General features: G+C 37.4%; 1 protein-coding gene across 1 annotated transcript in view; it reads left to right on the top strand.

Moving 5' to 3' along the window:
• STK3 (serine/threonine kinase 3) overlaps positions 1 to 17,144 on the top strand; it is a 144,659-nt gene that overhangs the window by 73,558 nt on the left and 53,957 nt on the right. The window contains exons 9-10 of the mRNA XM_035546366.2: positions 5,254 to 5,446; positions 16,645 to 16,820. Of these exons, the coding sequence (XP_035402259.1) occupies positions 5,254 to 5,446; positions 16,645 to 16,820 (369 nt within the window). The remainder of the gene's footprint in view (positions 1 to 5,253; positions 5,447 to 16,644; positions 16,821 to 17,144) is intronic.

Raw genomic sequence — 17,144 nt, 5'->3', positions numbered from 1 at the left:
CTGACAAACTGACATGTTTTGATAGGTGCTGAGGTAATTGTACAGATTTTTTTAATTAAGCAAAAATTGCAAGTGGTGTATTCTACAGAAGGTTAATCCCAATATCAAAGTTTAAATGTTAGTTTAGGCATTGCTAAACATGACCAATCTCTTCTCGTGTGCGTTTTTTGAAGTGTGATGTGAGTTTGGTTCTGAGGTTGGGCAGCTGTATTGTGGGAATGCAAACCGACTTGTTGCCTGGCAGCTCACAGGAAACACGTCTAAATATTTATTTCTGTGGATCTTTAAAGGAATGAGCTAATAAGCAGCTCTTCCTGTATGTTTTCTTTTGCATTTTAATGTCTCTATTATGCGAGGAATATTTAATTATTTTAGGGTACTCAAATAATTACTGCTCCAGTAAGCCATTTTTGCTTTTTTCTTAGTCAATTATCAGCTGGCAACTACCAGAGACTTAGACAACTGCCAGTTATCAGTTATTCCTATGTTAAGGCTTATTCATTCAAAAGTTCATTTGATTAATCATATATTAGTTATGAAACATCTTCTGCCTTTTGAGACCTTAGGAAATAATTGTTGTTCTTATTCCTTTATATGTTTATATCCTTTTTATATGTTTATAGTCTTTAAATCATTGTTTTAAAAGACTACTGAGTCATTTAAGTTATTTTGTATTTTAAATCTGATACACCAGACTGTATTTTTAGAGGTTTTTATATTTACTTTCATGCGTCTTTGTGTGTATGTGCTTGTGTGTATGATATGCTACATCTATTTATCTATCTATAGATAATATATGTAGCTTTGCAGGACAAATATAGTGTTAAAACTTCCTGTTCTCATAGCGTTTTTCCTCTTAAGTCAAAGGACGTGTTATATATAGCAATTGATCTTGACTACAGTCCTCTAAGTGTCCTGAAATTAAGTAAGAAATACCTAGAGGTTATTTTGTCCATTGAAATACACCTATCCAAGGGGTACCAACAGCTTTTCAGGAGCATATTGTTCAAGTCCTCAGCAATTTAGAGCCAAAAGGATGACTAAACAGTGTGGTAGGTGTAAGCAACAAGTCATTGTCACTAGGCTTGTCAGTTAAAAGTATGTAGAAAATAAGTTTAAATGTTGTTTCGTGACTAAGTTTAGTCTGAATGTATAGGTCTCTTGGAATTCGCTGGGATTTGAGCGTGTGCTGAAAGTCAAGTCTTTGTGGTTTTGCTGATATGTTTAAACTTATGTGTGTGCTCAGTACTAAGCATGTACTCAGGTTGTAGTTGGGCTTTATAGGTGTTGGGAACTTTTAAAAATCCTTGTTCTTGCCCAAACTGTAGTATGTGTTTATGTAGCTACTATAGTGCTTTTACAAAAAGATAACTGTGACTACAGCCACGTTTTTCAAGGGTGATGATGAGGTGTTAATAGTAAATGAAATTATTTTACAGGATACTAAATTTTGCCAGCATGTAAATCTTCCTTTAATGTCTTGCAGTCTAGTCGCTGTCTTTGGTGCCATCTAGTGTTTTTTTATTCACACAAACCACAGCTAAAGAGATTTCAAAGGCAAGCTGCTATATTTCCTTGTCTTTTTTTTTTTTTTAACTAGTCTTCAACCCTTTTTTTCCCCTATGAATCTTAAAAACACAACAGGAAAAACCTATGAATCTTAATCACTTCTCATTTGATTATATTCTAATGTAGGTTCACATATGATATGCAAGCTCATCTTTTCTGTGAATACTTTTCTTGTGTGTTGATGCTATCTTCTATGTAAAAAACATATTTTTTGAGTCTTGCACGTTGCTACTGAATTGTTCTTGAGTTTGCTCTCCTGGTAATCGAGTCTCCATGATTATGTTTTTGTGCTTTAAGGGTTTGCTTTGTTAATCTTCTAACTTACTTTGGTAGATAAGGAGATCCACAGAATTAGTCCCATAAGGTTGCAGGATATTGGCAATCTTTTACTTATTCTTTCTTTAGGATATAATGTTGTTCGGAGTTTCTGTGGTTGATTGTAATCTCTTTAGCATCTCAAGAGATGTAAGCTGTCTTGCTTGTGCACACTTCCAGTTGCTGTATACTGGCAAATTAGAAATAAAAGTTTGATGCTTGTCACTTGTACACAAGAGAATGGCAGACAGTTTAAAACCATAGCTAGCTGTTTCTATTACTTGATTTTTGGATCTGTTTTTGTAAACAACATGAGAACATGACACTTCAGCTTTAAGACCTTATATTCTTTCCTCGTTAAAATTGGTATTATGTTTTTTATTTAATCAGGGAGTTTACCTGTTTTAATAACAGATCAGAAGTTCTACGTCAATATTTATGAACTCTAAAGTATGAATCATAATTTGTTCAAGGAATCACTTTCATCTGTCATATAAACATGCACTTACATAATTTTATTAAAAAAATATCCTGTTACTTTTTCAGGTCCACTCTGCTTTTCTGCAGTATTAGCTAAATCTCATATTTGTGAGAAATACTGGGATGACAAATCTGGAAGCAACTGGGTTTACTTCAAAAAATTGATTACTTTTTTGTAGGCACAGGCCCTGAAAAAACTCGATATTGCTTTCTTTCATTATTTCATTCCTGATCTAGAGAAAACACTGGTGATCAAAATTGTTGTGTGCTTCCATTTTTGGGGCAACTACCCTGTTAGTACCGAGGTTGGCTTATGTGATTCCCAGTCTTCTAGATACTGGATGATAACTGTTCTCTGCTGAGAGGTAATAGTAAGACAAAGACTTTTGTCACTCTTGGATTGGAAGATAAAATGCTGTTCTTTGAAAAAATCCTGATACTTGATTTGACTGAAGAACTAAAAACTCTGTATTTTTAATGAAGCAGAAGATATGAAAATGGTTCACTTATGAATCCGTTTCATATTTGATCATATTTCTGGCCATTACTCTCCCCCCCCCCCCCCCCCACCCCCCCCCCCTTCTAAAATAAGAATTGAAACTTCAGGAAAATGTTTTTTCATTTCTGCTTTCAACTTTAGTAAGTTTAGCATGTGGATGTTAATACTAGGCAAGCAAACCTGTAAATCGGATGTTACTGTGTTTTAAACTCAGAGATTTGCCCGTATGTTAGAGATGCTTCATTTGTAGCCTTCAGTAGGAGAAGCAGCAGGATGTCATGACTAAGTTAGGCACTGTAGTGCTGTACTGAAAGAAACACTCATAAACAAACACCTTTGGCACTTCTAAAATACAACAAAAAAGAGAATATTGGATGAAAAGACTTCACTTTCCAAGTAAAGTACTTCTCAGGAAAGGTAAAATATAACTTACAGAAACCAGCGGGGTCACCAAGAACGTTCAGGAAAAATAAAAGTAGTAACGAAAATTAAAGCTGCCACCAGGAGGAGCACTACTAAAATATCCTTATTTATTTAAGGGCACAGTCCTCTAGTGCTGTATCTGTAAACTATCTCAATCTTTGGGAATATCGTACTTTTTTAAGATAGGGTACTAAAAAGAGTGTTTTAGGACGCAGCTTAAAAAATGCAAATGAGCTAATATTTTTAGAAATTATAATCTGGAAAATGATGATTCTTTTGACATTTGGAATTTTATTCACAGATTTAGATCTGTATCCCGGTTTCAGTATGTTACGCAGTTAGCTAGACTCTCTGAATTGAAATTAGATCTCTTTTTGTGTCTCTGGGTTGAGACGTAGCAGGATTCTTTTCAGGAGCTGGTCTGTTGGTATTGCTACTAACTGCAGTTCTCTGTATCTGCTCTGACCAACGACTGGCAAAACAAGCACTCATGTAATATAGCTGGCTCTTCAAATTACATCTCTACTGCAGGCAAATCCCTGCTATGTTAGAGAATACCAGGAAAGGAAAGGAACTAGTTCAGTAAGAAACAGCAAGTTCCAGAACTGAAAGGTTTGGGGACTAGGGTACTTTTTTCTTTGTACAGGTCTCTTCATAGTTAAAACATAAAATATATAAAGCAATAGGAAGATGCAAGCAAAAGGGAAAATTAGTGGGTCAAGTCTTGTTTCAACATTACGTATAGCAACAAGCATGTTATTTGTAACTGGCAAATAATAAAGTGTTAGATGATAGCTTTTCAAGATGAGCTGTGTAGTTAGAATATTTTGCTAATCAGGGATAGAATTTGTTTAGAATGCAAATTAAGTTTTGTCATAGCAGAGGAAATGCATGCATATATGGATCTTTTTTCTGTCTTGTCTAGGAAGGTTATAAAATCAATGAAAGTAGCATTTATGCAGAAAATTTAGAAAAAAAGGCATAAAGTGTCTTCACGAGGAGGGGTATTATTTCTTGCACTATTAATTATGGGTACACTTATTAAACTGTTTTTATTATTGTTGTTGTTGAGTAATAAAATTTACTCATAGAAAATGTATGTAGCCCATCACGTTATTCCTGAAATCCTGTACTGTTGTGCATATCCTCAAAATCAAACTTCAGAAGTGACTGAAATTTCCCAGTAGTGTTTTCAAATATTAGTATTCCACATAAATTTTATAATTCATTAACTGCATTGTCACTATTTCTGTTTTATATTCCTGGCACGTTACTGTCATTGATTCAAAATGCTCTTTTATCTCTTCATAATGTTAGCTCTTCCCTCACCCCCACCCTTGGTTATTAAGTATGGGCTTTATAGATGTTTTTCTACACTGTATAAATTGTTTTGCTTGCTCTTTTGAAAGTTTTTCTTTAAAAGAGAACTAATACTTGAAGTAAGCCAGGCTGATTTTTCCGTTCCTGGGGTGGACTTCCAAAACTTTCAGAAGGTTGTTTAATACTTGTTTGAACTGTCATCTGGGTGCTGTGTGATATAAGATGCAGGGCATGGTATTTATTTAGGGAAGATCAGCACAAATCCTTGGTGATGGTCTGCTACAAAACAACCAAATCACCTTCTGTGACATGTGGTACTGATCTTGGATCCCAAAGAAGTATAAGGGGTCTTGAAAATCAGTGAGATGTTCAAAGCTGGGTGCTGATGGAAAGTGGGTGTGTGGGACACACTTCTGGTAAATCCATCTGGCAGAAAGAAGAAAGTTTTTATTCTTCCTTTATAAAGTGCTTTTTTTTTTTTTTTTTTTTTTTTTTTTTTTTTTTTTAAAGTATTTTTAAGTCTGGAAGTCTAGCAGTACAACTAGGTCGTGTGAAGATACAAAAACCGATGAATAAGCATTCGGATTGCTTCTTAACTTTGTTTTTTTGAAATGCTCTACTGAATTCTGACAAACTTTTCTTGATAGGATGAAGATGAGCTGGACTCGCACACCATGGTGAAGACCAGTTCAGAGAGTGCTGGTACCATGAGGGCTACAAGCACGATGAGTGAAGGTGCTCAGACGATGATTGAACACAACAGTACCATGTTAGAGTCAGACTTGGGGACCATGGTAATAAATAGCGATGATGATGAAGAGGAAGATGGGACCATGAAAAGTATGTTGCTCTTTTACTTCCCTTTTCTATTAATACTACACTATGTTTTCTCATCCTGCATGAGAACGTTGTGTCATCAGTGTCCTTTATGTGTCAAATTCTGTGGTTAAAAGTTGGAAAGAGGGGTACTTGGCACTGCTATACTAGGAGATTCAAAGCATAAGCCTGGTTTTGGAGCTTTGCAAGCCTCTCTGGAGGACTCTGAAATTAGTCTTTTGTGAATTCTCCTTTCTATTACTTGTCTCTTGCTTTTTGCCTCATGTCCCACATACATTTGCACCAGTTCCTTGGAGCTAAAGTGAAATGGTGTGATTGTGTGGGAAGCTGCTGCTTCAATGTCAGTGTTCATGGGAACTCGTCATGACTCTCTATGGGTGCAGCAATCACTGCAGATCTTGCTGCAAAGTTGTTTTGTATTTCATGATTAACTAGCAGATTTTTCTCTTGGAAGAGAGCATTATTATTTGAACATTTGTTGAAATCTAATTTAGTAATGCTTGATTTAAAGGAATGATCAAAAAATAACAGAACCTAAATAAAGAAAAAATCTAAATTGACTTCAGCAGCATAACTGATTACATAACGAGGAAAAAAGTTTCAAGGTATAAAACTATAAATTACACTGAGATATGCATAATGTGTATTTGTTAAACAGTAAATTTACATGTTTACTTTTTGATGTGTTCATTGTTTGGCTGAGGACTGCTGCAGAATTAGGCCCACTGAATTAAACAGAATTATTTCTTTGAACGGGCAGAATCTATAGGTGAGTCTAACTCTATGTGCCTGATCCTGTAAGTCATAATGTAATGTATAATTCCGGGATATTATTTAAATATGTTTGCTGAATGCAAGTATAAGGTTGTATTTCTGTTTGCATATATACCACCTGCTGCAATTTGATTGGAAAGATGGGTTCGAAGTGCAAATCAGGTATGTTTTCTTTTTGGTTCAGTGTATAGCAAATGGGCAGGAAAGGGGGATTTGTTGATACATGTTTTTCTTTCTTTTAGTCTTCTTAGCAATAAACATACCTCTTGATTAGTGATTAGTTTAAGTAGAATGATTCACATCATGAAAGCACTCTGTACATGCTTTAATTTGTTTTCACGCTGAAACAGTATTTGTCTATTAAACTGAGAGGATAATGGAAGGTTAGAATAAGTGATCTTAAACTAATACTTTCAACAAGTTAAGGAAAAGATTAGTGATGCAAAAAAATCTGAAAAGGTATTGCAAACAAATTTAGTGTAAAGGATAATAAAATAATTCTTGTGGTGGAAGTATTACGAAGTAGGGGGGTTGTGCAGTTTCTATGCAGTTGTTCAAATCACCAGGGCTTAATAACTATCCATGTAGCTTTTCTATGTACTGGGGGGAAATACCTGTCAATATGCCAAACTGATCAAAAACGTTTCCTTACATTTGCACTGAAATCTCTTATCGTGATTCTTTCTTATGTTGTTGGAGACGCTGTTTTTTTAAAAAAGTACAGTCATTTTCAGTCTGAATTTATTTTAGTAGCAATCTGTAATAAGAAAGTAATTACCTTTCTATAGCTTGACATTTTGTCAGTGCAGTTTGTAAACCTGTTCTTCCCTCTTACCGAACAGAAGAATGCAGTCCCTGGGACGGCAGGCTTCCTCCCCCAGAGCTAACTATCTTGACACCTGTAACCCCAGCAAAGGAAAGCCAGCACCCTGGAAGCAGCCTGATAGCAAGTGATGGTTTCATCTGGCTGGCAGGGGACAGGTTTGGGTTCCTGCATTTGCACAGTGAACTTTACTGTGTTTTACATTAGATGCTGACTGCTTAAAAGTTAGAACTGATTCAAGAATAGGGCCTCCACATCTCTCGGCTGAAAATATAAATCATGTTTACTTTAGCTGGTCTTCCTCTGGTTCTGTGATTCGTGTGTTATGGGCTGAAGCAGGAGCACTAGCAGGTGTCCTAAATAAACGTCACCAGGAATGGATGTACAAATCATTGCTCTTCTTGAGAGACAGATGCAGATTTGTCCTACTTTCTGCTTGAAAAAGACAAGATTTTAGAGATCGGTTGCTTTTTTCAACCTTTATGGGCAAGGTGGGTGCTTCCTACATGTTGCATGACTTGATAGTAATAAATCAGAACAGGTAGCTTAAAAGTGCTCTCTGATACTTCTGAATAACACTTCCAAGCAGTATGGAGAAATAAGCTTAGTTAACTAGGGAAGAGGGCTTTTATTTCCTTCCTAGAGACACAAAATATTTATGACAAACATTTTTGCAATGCTCTTGTTTAGTTTCACATTTGTTTCCCTCTGCCTTTTGTTTCCCTGCTCAAGGACAAAATAAGAAACAATAATAAGTTTTTATTTATAAGTGTCCATACTTAGAGGCCTCTGGGAGCCATGACAGAAAATAATTAAAACCATGTATATATATTTTTTTCACAAATAGTGAATTGTGCCCAAATAAAACTGGGATTTGGAACAAAGAGGGCTGTCATCCCACCCCAACAAACCATACACAGCCCAGCAATAAACCACATTTGTGCGTTCTTGCTTAGTATGCCTGTACATGCTCTTCTCTCCTGCTACATAGTGATTATGCAGTATGTAGCAGGAGGGAAGAAAATGCAGAGTACACATAGGTGGGAGGACAGAGTTAAGTCAGTCTCCTCTGTAAGGGTGCTTGGGTAGCTCTGAAATGCACACTTCTTGGGAAGGTCCCACAGCTGGATTTTCAACTCAAAAGAAAAAGATTTTTTTTTCATAACCTATGACCTAGGTTCTGTAACAGCCTTGGTGTGGCCCAGGCACATGTACAACCCCCCTGTAGACTTCAGTAAGACTCCGCATGTTGTCTTGCTGTACACATGTTTATGGGATGGGGCAAAAGAGTTGATGATAAATGTTAAGAAGAGGTGAAAGAAGGGCAGAATAAATAGCTAGCTTTGCTTGAGTGAAATAAACATTTTGGAGTGTAGTTTTTGATTTTATTATATTTTTTCCTTTAAGGATGAGATTTATTTTTCGGACCCTTAACTTGATACCAATATTCTCAGGGCACTTCATTTTCCTATTCTGGATATAACCCTTTAAATAAGACCTACTTAGATGTCTTTTATAATCAAAGAGGTATTACTGATCCTGGTGTCTATTAGTTTTTGCACATTCTGCAATATTTTCTCCTCTTGTTGATAAATATAAATGGAATACTCTTACCAGTGCTTTATATCTGGAGAAAAAAAGAGCTGCAATGAAAATGATACCTCAGAATTTGAAAGCCATTTGCCATTTTCCTGTTTATGGACAAGTTCCTTATGATCCTCTTCAGTACATACCGTCACTGAATTCATACATACCGTAAACAGGTCTAAGAGATTGTTCTTTTCAATCAAGATTTCATTGGAAGACATTTCTGAATTGGGGGGGTTTTCTGTTTATGCTTTTTTTTCCTCACAGGTAATTTATAAGAATGAATGAATGCTCCATTTATGGTGGGAGGTTTTGTAATGTATACTATCTTCTGTAATGTGGAATTTTATCACTTTGAGAAAATCCAGTCATCTGATGTCAGTATATACCCATGTGCGTTACTATAGTAATAGAATAGAATAGCTGTGCTAATAGAAGTTAGTAAGGTGTGACTTTTTTCCTGTAGCACTGTTAGTTATTCCATGTTGGTTTCCTAAACGTTCACATAAATGGCTTTTAAAATTACCCAGCAACCTAATTCAGACAGTACTTCTCTAATGATCTCTTCAGCACTTAGCTTGCTATCTCTTGAGACTACGTTGCTTTAGTAAAAGAGACTCAAACACAGAGTTCTTTGGTTTTTTCATCTCTCTTGTAATTTAAAACAATTCTTAAAAATTGTCTTCCCTTTTTGGCAATTAGGATGTCTTAGCTTGAATAGTGCAATTATGAATTTATAGGAACTCAGCAAGGAAACTTAATTATGGCCTGGTTTCAACAGTGCTTTAGCCTGGGCATTGATATTTCATTGATGTAGTTTTGTTTAAGCATGCTTACTGTGCTCATGTTAAGACAGTTTGCTTGATGCCATATGCAGGTGTACTAATGTTTTTCCTCATATGTACAGAAACTATGTACGGTAGCTGTTTCCAAGCCTTTTCCAAAACTTGAGACCTCTCCTGTGATTGGTGATCAAGTTGTACATTTATGTCACTAGTAGGAGTATGTTTTACAAATGGGATTTTTTTTGAAAGAAAAATAATGTTGGCAGTTCTGGTTCAAGAGCTGTTGCAAAATACTGGCTTAACATGGATTTCTTTGTCTTGCAGAAATAAAGTGTGCCTCAGCTGGAACAGAGTAATGAGTTTATAACAGTAGTGTCATTGAATTTTTGTATTATATTTTTGGAAAAATATAACAATTGTTAAACTAGTTTTACAAGTCTCATTCTCAGGAAGCAAAGAAATACTTTGTGCAGGAAACTTTTTCTATAAAAGCCTTTAAACTGGAGTTCACAGACTCAAAAAAATCGAAAGTTTTCTCTGGTTGAAAAACAGCTGAATTTTCCACTTAAATGCCAGTTGCAATTATTGCTGATAAATAGGTATATTATGAAACAAAAATCTTGTATAATAGAGTTTTCAATAGTATAATAAGTACCAGTTTTGTACTTTCATTTTTGCCCTCTTGCGTATCTGCCCTGAATACTGAATGAGGCCTGGGTTTGAATAAAGATGTGGGTGTGTAAGTCATACTGATACGACAACTGCAAAATCAATAATCAGTAGCTACTTTATTAGGCAGATATCTGTACTCAAACATTTCCTAGATACATTTCTTAGTCCTCTGTTAGGTTTCCACCTGCTCTGGCCTAAGTAAATGGCAGTCAAGTTTCTGCTGATAGTCCTTGTGATTCAGAAACTCTGCAGACTGACCCTGAAGCCTCTGAGGTGGTTGCCTAATGGGCATTCGTAAAACGTGCCTAATACGTACTGGCAGAACTGGCCTGCTCATGAAATGCAGTCACAAGCTGTTTAGAATATGTCTGAACCGTACAACGGCTCAGGTTGGAAGGGACCTTAAAGCCCACCCAGTTCCAGCCCCCTGCCATGGGCAGGGACACCTCCCCCCAGACCAGGTTGCCCAAAGCCCCATCCAGCCTGGCCTTGAGCACCTCCAGGGATGGGGCATCCACAGCTTCTCTGGGCAGCCTGTGCCAGTGCCTCCCTGCCCTCTGAGTGAAGAATTTCTTCCTAATATCTAATCTAAACCTACCCTCTTTTAGTTTAAAGCCATTCATCCCTGTCCTGTCATTGACTGAGCAAAAAGTTTCTCCCCATCTTTTTTATAAGCCTCCTCTAAGTATTGAAAAACAGCAATAAGGTCACCCCCGTAGCCTTTTCTTCTCCAGGCTGAACAGCCCCACCTCTGTCAGACGTCCTTCACAGGAGAGGTGCTCCAGCCCCCTGATCAACTTTCTGGCCTTCCTCTGGACCCACTCTAACAGCCCCACATCCTTCTTGTACTGGGGACCCCAGACCTGGACGCAGTACTCCAGGTTGAACCTCATGAGGGCAGAGCAGAGGGGGACAATCACCTCCCTCCATCTGCTGGCCGCTCCTCTGTTGATGCAGCCCAGGATGCAGTTGGCCTTTGGGGTTGCAAGTGCACACTGCTGGTTCCTGTCGAGGTTTTTGTCCACCAGAACCCCCAAGTCCTTCTCCGCAGGGCTGCTCTCAATGAGTTCTTCTCTAAGTCTGTCCTCATGTCTGGGATTGCCCTGACCTAGGTGCAGCACCTTGTACGTGGCCTTGTTGAACCTCATGAGGTTGACATGGGCCCACTCCTCAAGCTAGTCCAGGTCCCTCTGGATGGCATCCCTTCCTTCTGTCCTGTTGACCGCACCACTCAGCTTGGTGTCATCTGCAAACTTGTGGCTGCACTCGATCCCATTATCTATGTAGTTATGAAGACCATCTATGAAGACGGTGGTTGTATGCACTTTTGATGCGGTAGTGTACTGGTTGGAGAGCTTGCCCAGTGACTGAAGTCTAAAATCCAGGATCTCTTCAGCCCAATTGTATTCCCCACTCCCAGCTCCCATTTCCCAGGAGAATTACCTGCCACTGTGTTGTAGGCTAGGTATGAAACACAAAGCCTAAGTATGTGTTATTGTGTAAGCTGCTGTAGCTTTTGTAGGGAAGGGGATAGTCCAAGGAAGATTAAAGCCACTTGTGATACGGCTTCTCACACTCATAGTGACAAAGGAATTTATTCAAAGGAAATAAAGATACTGGCAGGAACTTCACAGAAGCGCTGCAGCTAGGAGAGCCTCATCTCCTGACTTCACAGAAGGGGCAGCAGCTGAAAATGTAAGTCAGCTGAGCGGCAGATGGGGATCCCCAGGATGGGGAAGGCTGGGGAAACTTGTGGCTTTTGGCAAAAGGAGGAAAACTTCGCTCTGTAGATTTGCAGCTGCAGAAGAGGTCTAGTGCCCTGGTAGTAATGGTGTGAGAGAAGGCTTTGCCTGGGAAAGCCTTAGAGGCTTCCCTTAGGAAAACGTAAACAAAGAAACTGTCCTTTGCGTTGAGATAATGTTAGTTTTCTTTGCAACAGCTGTAGTTGCACTCTACCTTAGCTTCGTGATGTGATTACGCCCTACATTATTCCCTTGGCTTCATGAGCACGTTGCCCTTGCCCATCATCCCTGAGCCTTCTCCCAATCTAGGGGTTTATTGGTCAGTCACAGGGACTTAAACCTCCCTGACATCGACTGGAAGAGGCACTGCAGCAAGAAATCCAGGAGGCTTCTGGAAGGCATCAGAGAGAGTTTCTTGATGCTGGAACTGGAGGAGCTGAAGAGAGGTAATGCACTGCAGGGTCTGCTATTCACAAGCGAGGCACAACTGGTTGGGGTTGATAGTCAATGGCAGCTTGACTGTATTGACCATGACATGGAGGAGTTGAAGAACCTGAGTGAGAGGGACAGTTAGGTACAGACCCTGGATTTCAGGGAACAGATTTTGGCACTTGAAGGGCACTTACTGAGGCAGCTTCAGAGGCGGTTCTGAAGGGCAAAGGAAGTTGAGAATGCTGGCAGCTCTTTAAAGATGGCATTCCTCAAGCTCAAGCATGGTCCAGAACATCCCCAGAATCGGGTTATGGTTAATATGTTTGAGGGCATGGTTGCTACCCAGACAGACCTAGACAGACTGGAAGAATGAACCTTAGGAAGTTCACCAAGGACAAGGGCAAAGTCCTGCAACTGAGAAGGAAGAACCCCAGTAATGCTACGGCCTGGGGAACTCTGCTGAAATGGTCCTGGGGGTCTTGGTGGGCATGAGCCAGTAGTGCGCTGGAGTAAAGGTGGCCAGGAGCACGTGGGCTGTATAAGAGCATGACCGGCAGGCATATCAAGCGAAGTGGTTGTCTTTTGCTCAGTACTTGTGAGACCACATCTAGAATAGTGTCCAGTTTTGACTCCCTGAAACTGGAAAAACATGAATTGAAGGAGTTCAGGGTAGGATTACCTAAATAGTTGGGGCTAGTTTGCGAGGACAAGCTGAGGCAGTAACAGGTGTCCAGCCTGGAGAACGGTGGCTACAGAGGACCTAAAAGTAGCCTTACAGTATCTGTGAGAATGTCGTGAAGTTGGGCTGTTTGCTGGTGTGTGGCAGGACGATTCAGAAAAACATAAATTGAAACAAAAGAAACTTGATATAGATTATTTCCTCATGAGGGTAGCCCAGAGAAGATGTGCAGTGTCCAATTGTGCAGAGGTATAGGGACCTCTTGTCATCCCTTCCAACCTGATTTGTTTTATCGTTACCCTAAAACCTTGTAATTACATTTTATACTTAATATATGTGTGTACTTTAATACTTTATGTTTTTTAATAGTTCAGGCTCTACCTGTACCTTCTGTACAAATCTCTTCTTTGCACAAGTTTTCCTCAGAAAAAGTAATAATAGAATAATAGAAGTTTATTGAAGGACTTCTAAAAGGATTTAAAATCAATTTAACATTAATATTTTGCTGTTGGAAATGCATCATTACGAAGGCATTTCTTCTTTATCATAGAATCATAGAATGGTTTGTATTGGAAGGGGCCTTGATGATTATTATTTATAGATGATGTAAATCGAATTTGATCAAGATATGCGTTAGAATGGAATGTGTATTCTTTCTTATTTCGAAATGCCTATTTAGAATTAATTTTCCCCATTATAGTTCTTTTAATTACAGTATGTTATTTAAAATAGGGTAACAGAGCTGATGTTGTGTTACATAAGTCATTGCCATGTTCATTTTATCCAGCATATGTTTTGGAGGAAATCTTACTACGCAACTCTGTGGGAACAGCCACACTGATTGTGTTCCTATCAATGGTATTGCAGAGGTAGAACGCATTTTTCCAGCATCCGTGGTAGTCGCTGCATTCCATGACTTGCAAACAGTTTCACAGTACAACCTATGTTGCTTTACTCTGGCATAAGGAGTCTTAAGTCTTCTGTAAAGTCAACACACAAAAGAGTCTTTGGAGGGTCTTTAAACTAGTAGCTGTCAACCTGTCCTTTTTTCCATGAAATACTAACTAAACTTTTTCATGTTGCGTTAGCTGGACATCAAAAGGAGTCTCTTTTCGCTTTGAATTACTTGTAACAATAAAATAAAATGTTAATCTTGAAATAAATTTCTGATTTTTTGTCCTTGCACTGGAACAAAACAAACTTTGAAACACCTCATTTTTCAGGAATAATATTTCTGGTTTTGCATGGTAGTTTTTGTGTTTGCAGTGGATGAAAGCAGCTTTTGTTCTATTGAGTAGGTTAACTAACTGTGTACTAAATTAGAATCAGAAGCAAGTCCTAAATTCTTTTTTGTCAAATCAAGTAAAGCAAGTCCTGAAAGTGTAAATTAAATATGTTTTGTTCATTTCAGGGAAATTTAATTTTCTAATCCTGCTGACCCACTTTCCTTAGTATGCATTTGATAACAAGGAATTTGGAGGGTTTGTTTGTTTGTTTTTTATTTTTTATTTTTTTTTCCATATGTAGGCATTCTTCTATTGCATAGGTAGGGAAGATAGTTATAACGAGCTCTAAAATGTAATGCTTGGAAATATTTAGTATTTTCTGTTACATGAGAGGAGGGAGAGTGTCCTGTAATGGGCAACATAGTGGTACTTCAGCATTTCCTACAGAGACATTGTTAATCTTGTTTAAAAGTATGTCTTAAGGATGAAACTCAAGTGCAGCAGTCTGAGCAAAAGAAAAAAGTTGGATGTGAAAGGTCATCAATGTGGTGTCCTATCTTTCTTGTACGAATAGTTTCATGGGTTTTGGGAAGTCATCAGCAAGAAATATAAAATAAAATTAAAACAATGCATTGTGTTCTGGTTTTACCCTCCTCTTCCTCTGCGTGCTACTACCTTCTCTTGGATATGTTTTCTGAATTTATGCTTTGTTGAAGTATAAATTCTTCTATTTTTACTCTTAAGTGCTTATTTCTGTTTTGTGTGGCATCCCTGCTGCTTTCTTTTCATCCCTTCTACTGCTCCAGACTCAGGTGATCTACAAATGCCTAGGATATCTGCTCTGTGGTCTGCTAAATTCAACCTGGAGCTTAATTCCCTGAATATTTCTGTATGGTTGATAGTTGTCATTAAATAAATGATAGAGCAATGAGATAATTAAGACCTGGGATTAGAAAAGAATATGACTACAACGGAAGGAAAAACTGTTTAAAAAAAAAATGAGGCGAGAAGATGTGTATGAAAACATGGCAGAATGAATGGGGGAATCATCATGGAGCAGGAGAGAAGCAAATGGACTCCTGTACAGTAAAGCTTAGATTAATACTTGAGGCAGAAAAACACATTCAAAAACCCAGGAGAAAATATACTCCTACAGAATGATATAGAAAAGGCAGAAGGAAAAGAATAAATAAATCAATATGCTACAAAAGAGGGTTGTGCAGAAAGAAGGTTTAATTAAAAAAAGATAGCTATTAATCAGGCAGAAAAAATAGAATGAATAAAAAATTGCAGGACAGAGAATGGGTTATCATAGGAATAGATGATGAAATAAGAGGTGAAAGAGGAACAAAAAAAAAAACCTAATGAAATAATAAAAACAAACATAAGGCCAGATGTGGAGATAGCAAGGTCTAGTGATCATGAAACAGGCTCAAAAAGGTATTTCCAGTATTTTTCACTGTTTAAAACTCGTGGTTTCTATAAAAGAAATCCTAATTCTTTTATTATATTTATAATTGAAAAATTTTGTAAATATTTATAATTGCAGTCCTACCTGCAATTTTTTTCAGCTTGGTTATTTATATTTCCCATCCTGTTTCATATTTTACTTGGAGAAATGTATTTCATTTCTCTGTGGGATGTGTTACACTGTAAGCAAATATGTGTTTCATGAATCATAATGCTATGCAGAATATAGGCTCTGAGGTGACGTTTCTTATATTCTAGTTATTGTTCAGTTTAGTAATTAACTTGTTTTGAAATAAAAGCAAATTTCAGTCATTCAGTGTTGTAGATATTTTCTTAAAATTTAGTTTCATGAAAAGGATATTAGAATGGGAGTTTGCAGTGATCTTGATCTGATTCGTAAAGCTCTTGCAGCTGCATACATGATGACAAAAATCCCCCAGGATTTCCACTCCATAGAGATGGGCGCTTTACAACCATCTGTAGAGTGTGATCCCATAATATGCTGAGAATCCTAAACTGGCAGTGAATTTGATGGAGTAGCATTTAGACATGGTTTGCGTGTTGTTTTTTTTTTTTCTCAAGTTCTAAATAACTTTTTAAGTCATACCTTGTGTGAAACTACTGGAACTTTGTTGCTTTCCTCCATGTGTATGAGGACCAGGCCTTAAAGTTAAGGGCATTCAGCACCCAAAGGGATGCTTAGCACCTTGTGTTATTCAGTTTCTATAACAACAAATAGATATCGCATGAAGTAACTTCTAATATTATTCGTGTGCAACTCTGAAATGTGTTGAACATTTCTCCACATTGTATCTTGCTACAAAATTATCATTCTTCGGCTATGAGCTTTTATGCAAAAGATCCTCAGGGGACAAATGGAGGCATGCACCACATACGGATGACTGTATTAGTTTCTGCAAACTTGTAGAAAATTAAAAAATGGAGTTTATTTTACAGTGCAGTAAATCTTATATCTTTAAATTTTTCTTTTCTTTTTTTCTTTCAACTAAGGAAATGCTACTTCACCGCAAGTTCAAAGACCTTCTTTCATGGACTACTTTGATAAACAAGATTCCAAGAATAAAAGCCCTGAAAATTGTAATCAGAACATGCACGAACCTTATCACATATCCAAAAATGTTTTCCCTGATAACTGGAAAGTCCCTCAAGATGGAGACTTTGATTTTGTAAGTACATTTTTATACTTTTAAATATGCTGTTTGTTTTATATTTGCCAAAATAATTAATCCCATTCTAAAATTATGTTGATTACAAGCAAAATAAGTAATCTTTCAAGAATATTATCCAATTACCTAATCGTAATGTCTCATACTGGCTGTGAAATAAGTACGTTTGCTTTATGCAGGACCTTTTTAATAATGGGTGCCATGTGACATTATAAATATACTCCTTTCTAACTACAGGTGTTTTGGAAAAAGTATTTTTGGTTCTTTATAACTTAAGTTACAAGAACTTTCACATTTGACCCAGTTCCATTAAAAAAAAAATTG

The sequence above is a fragment of the Cygnus atratus genome, chromosome 2, assembly GCF_013377495.2.
Source record: "Cygnus atratus isolate AKBS03 ecotype Queensland, Australia chromosome 2, CAtr_DNAZoo_HiC_assembly, whole genome shotgun sequence".
NCBI lineage: Eukaryota > Metazoa > Chordata > Aves > Anseriformes > Anatidae > Cygnus > Cygnus atratus.
The sequence above is the reverse complement of the archived record's forward strand: the minus strand, read 5'-3'. Positions and strand labels throughout refer to the sequence as shown.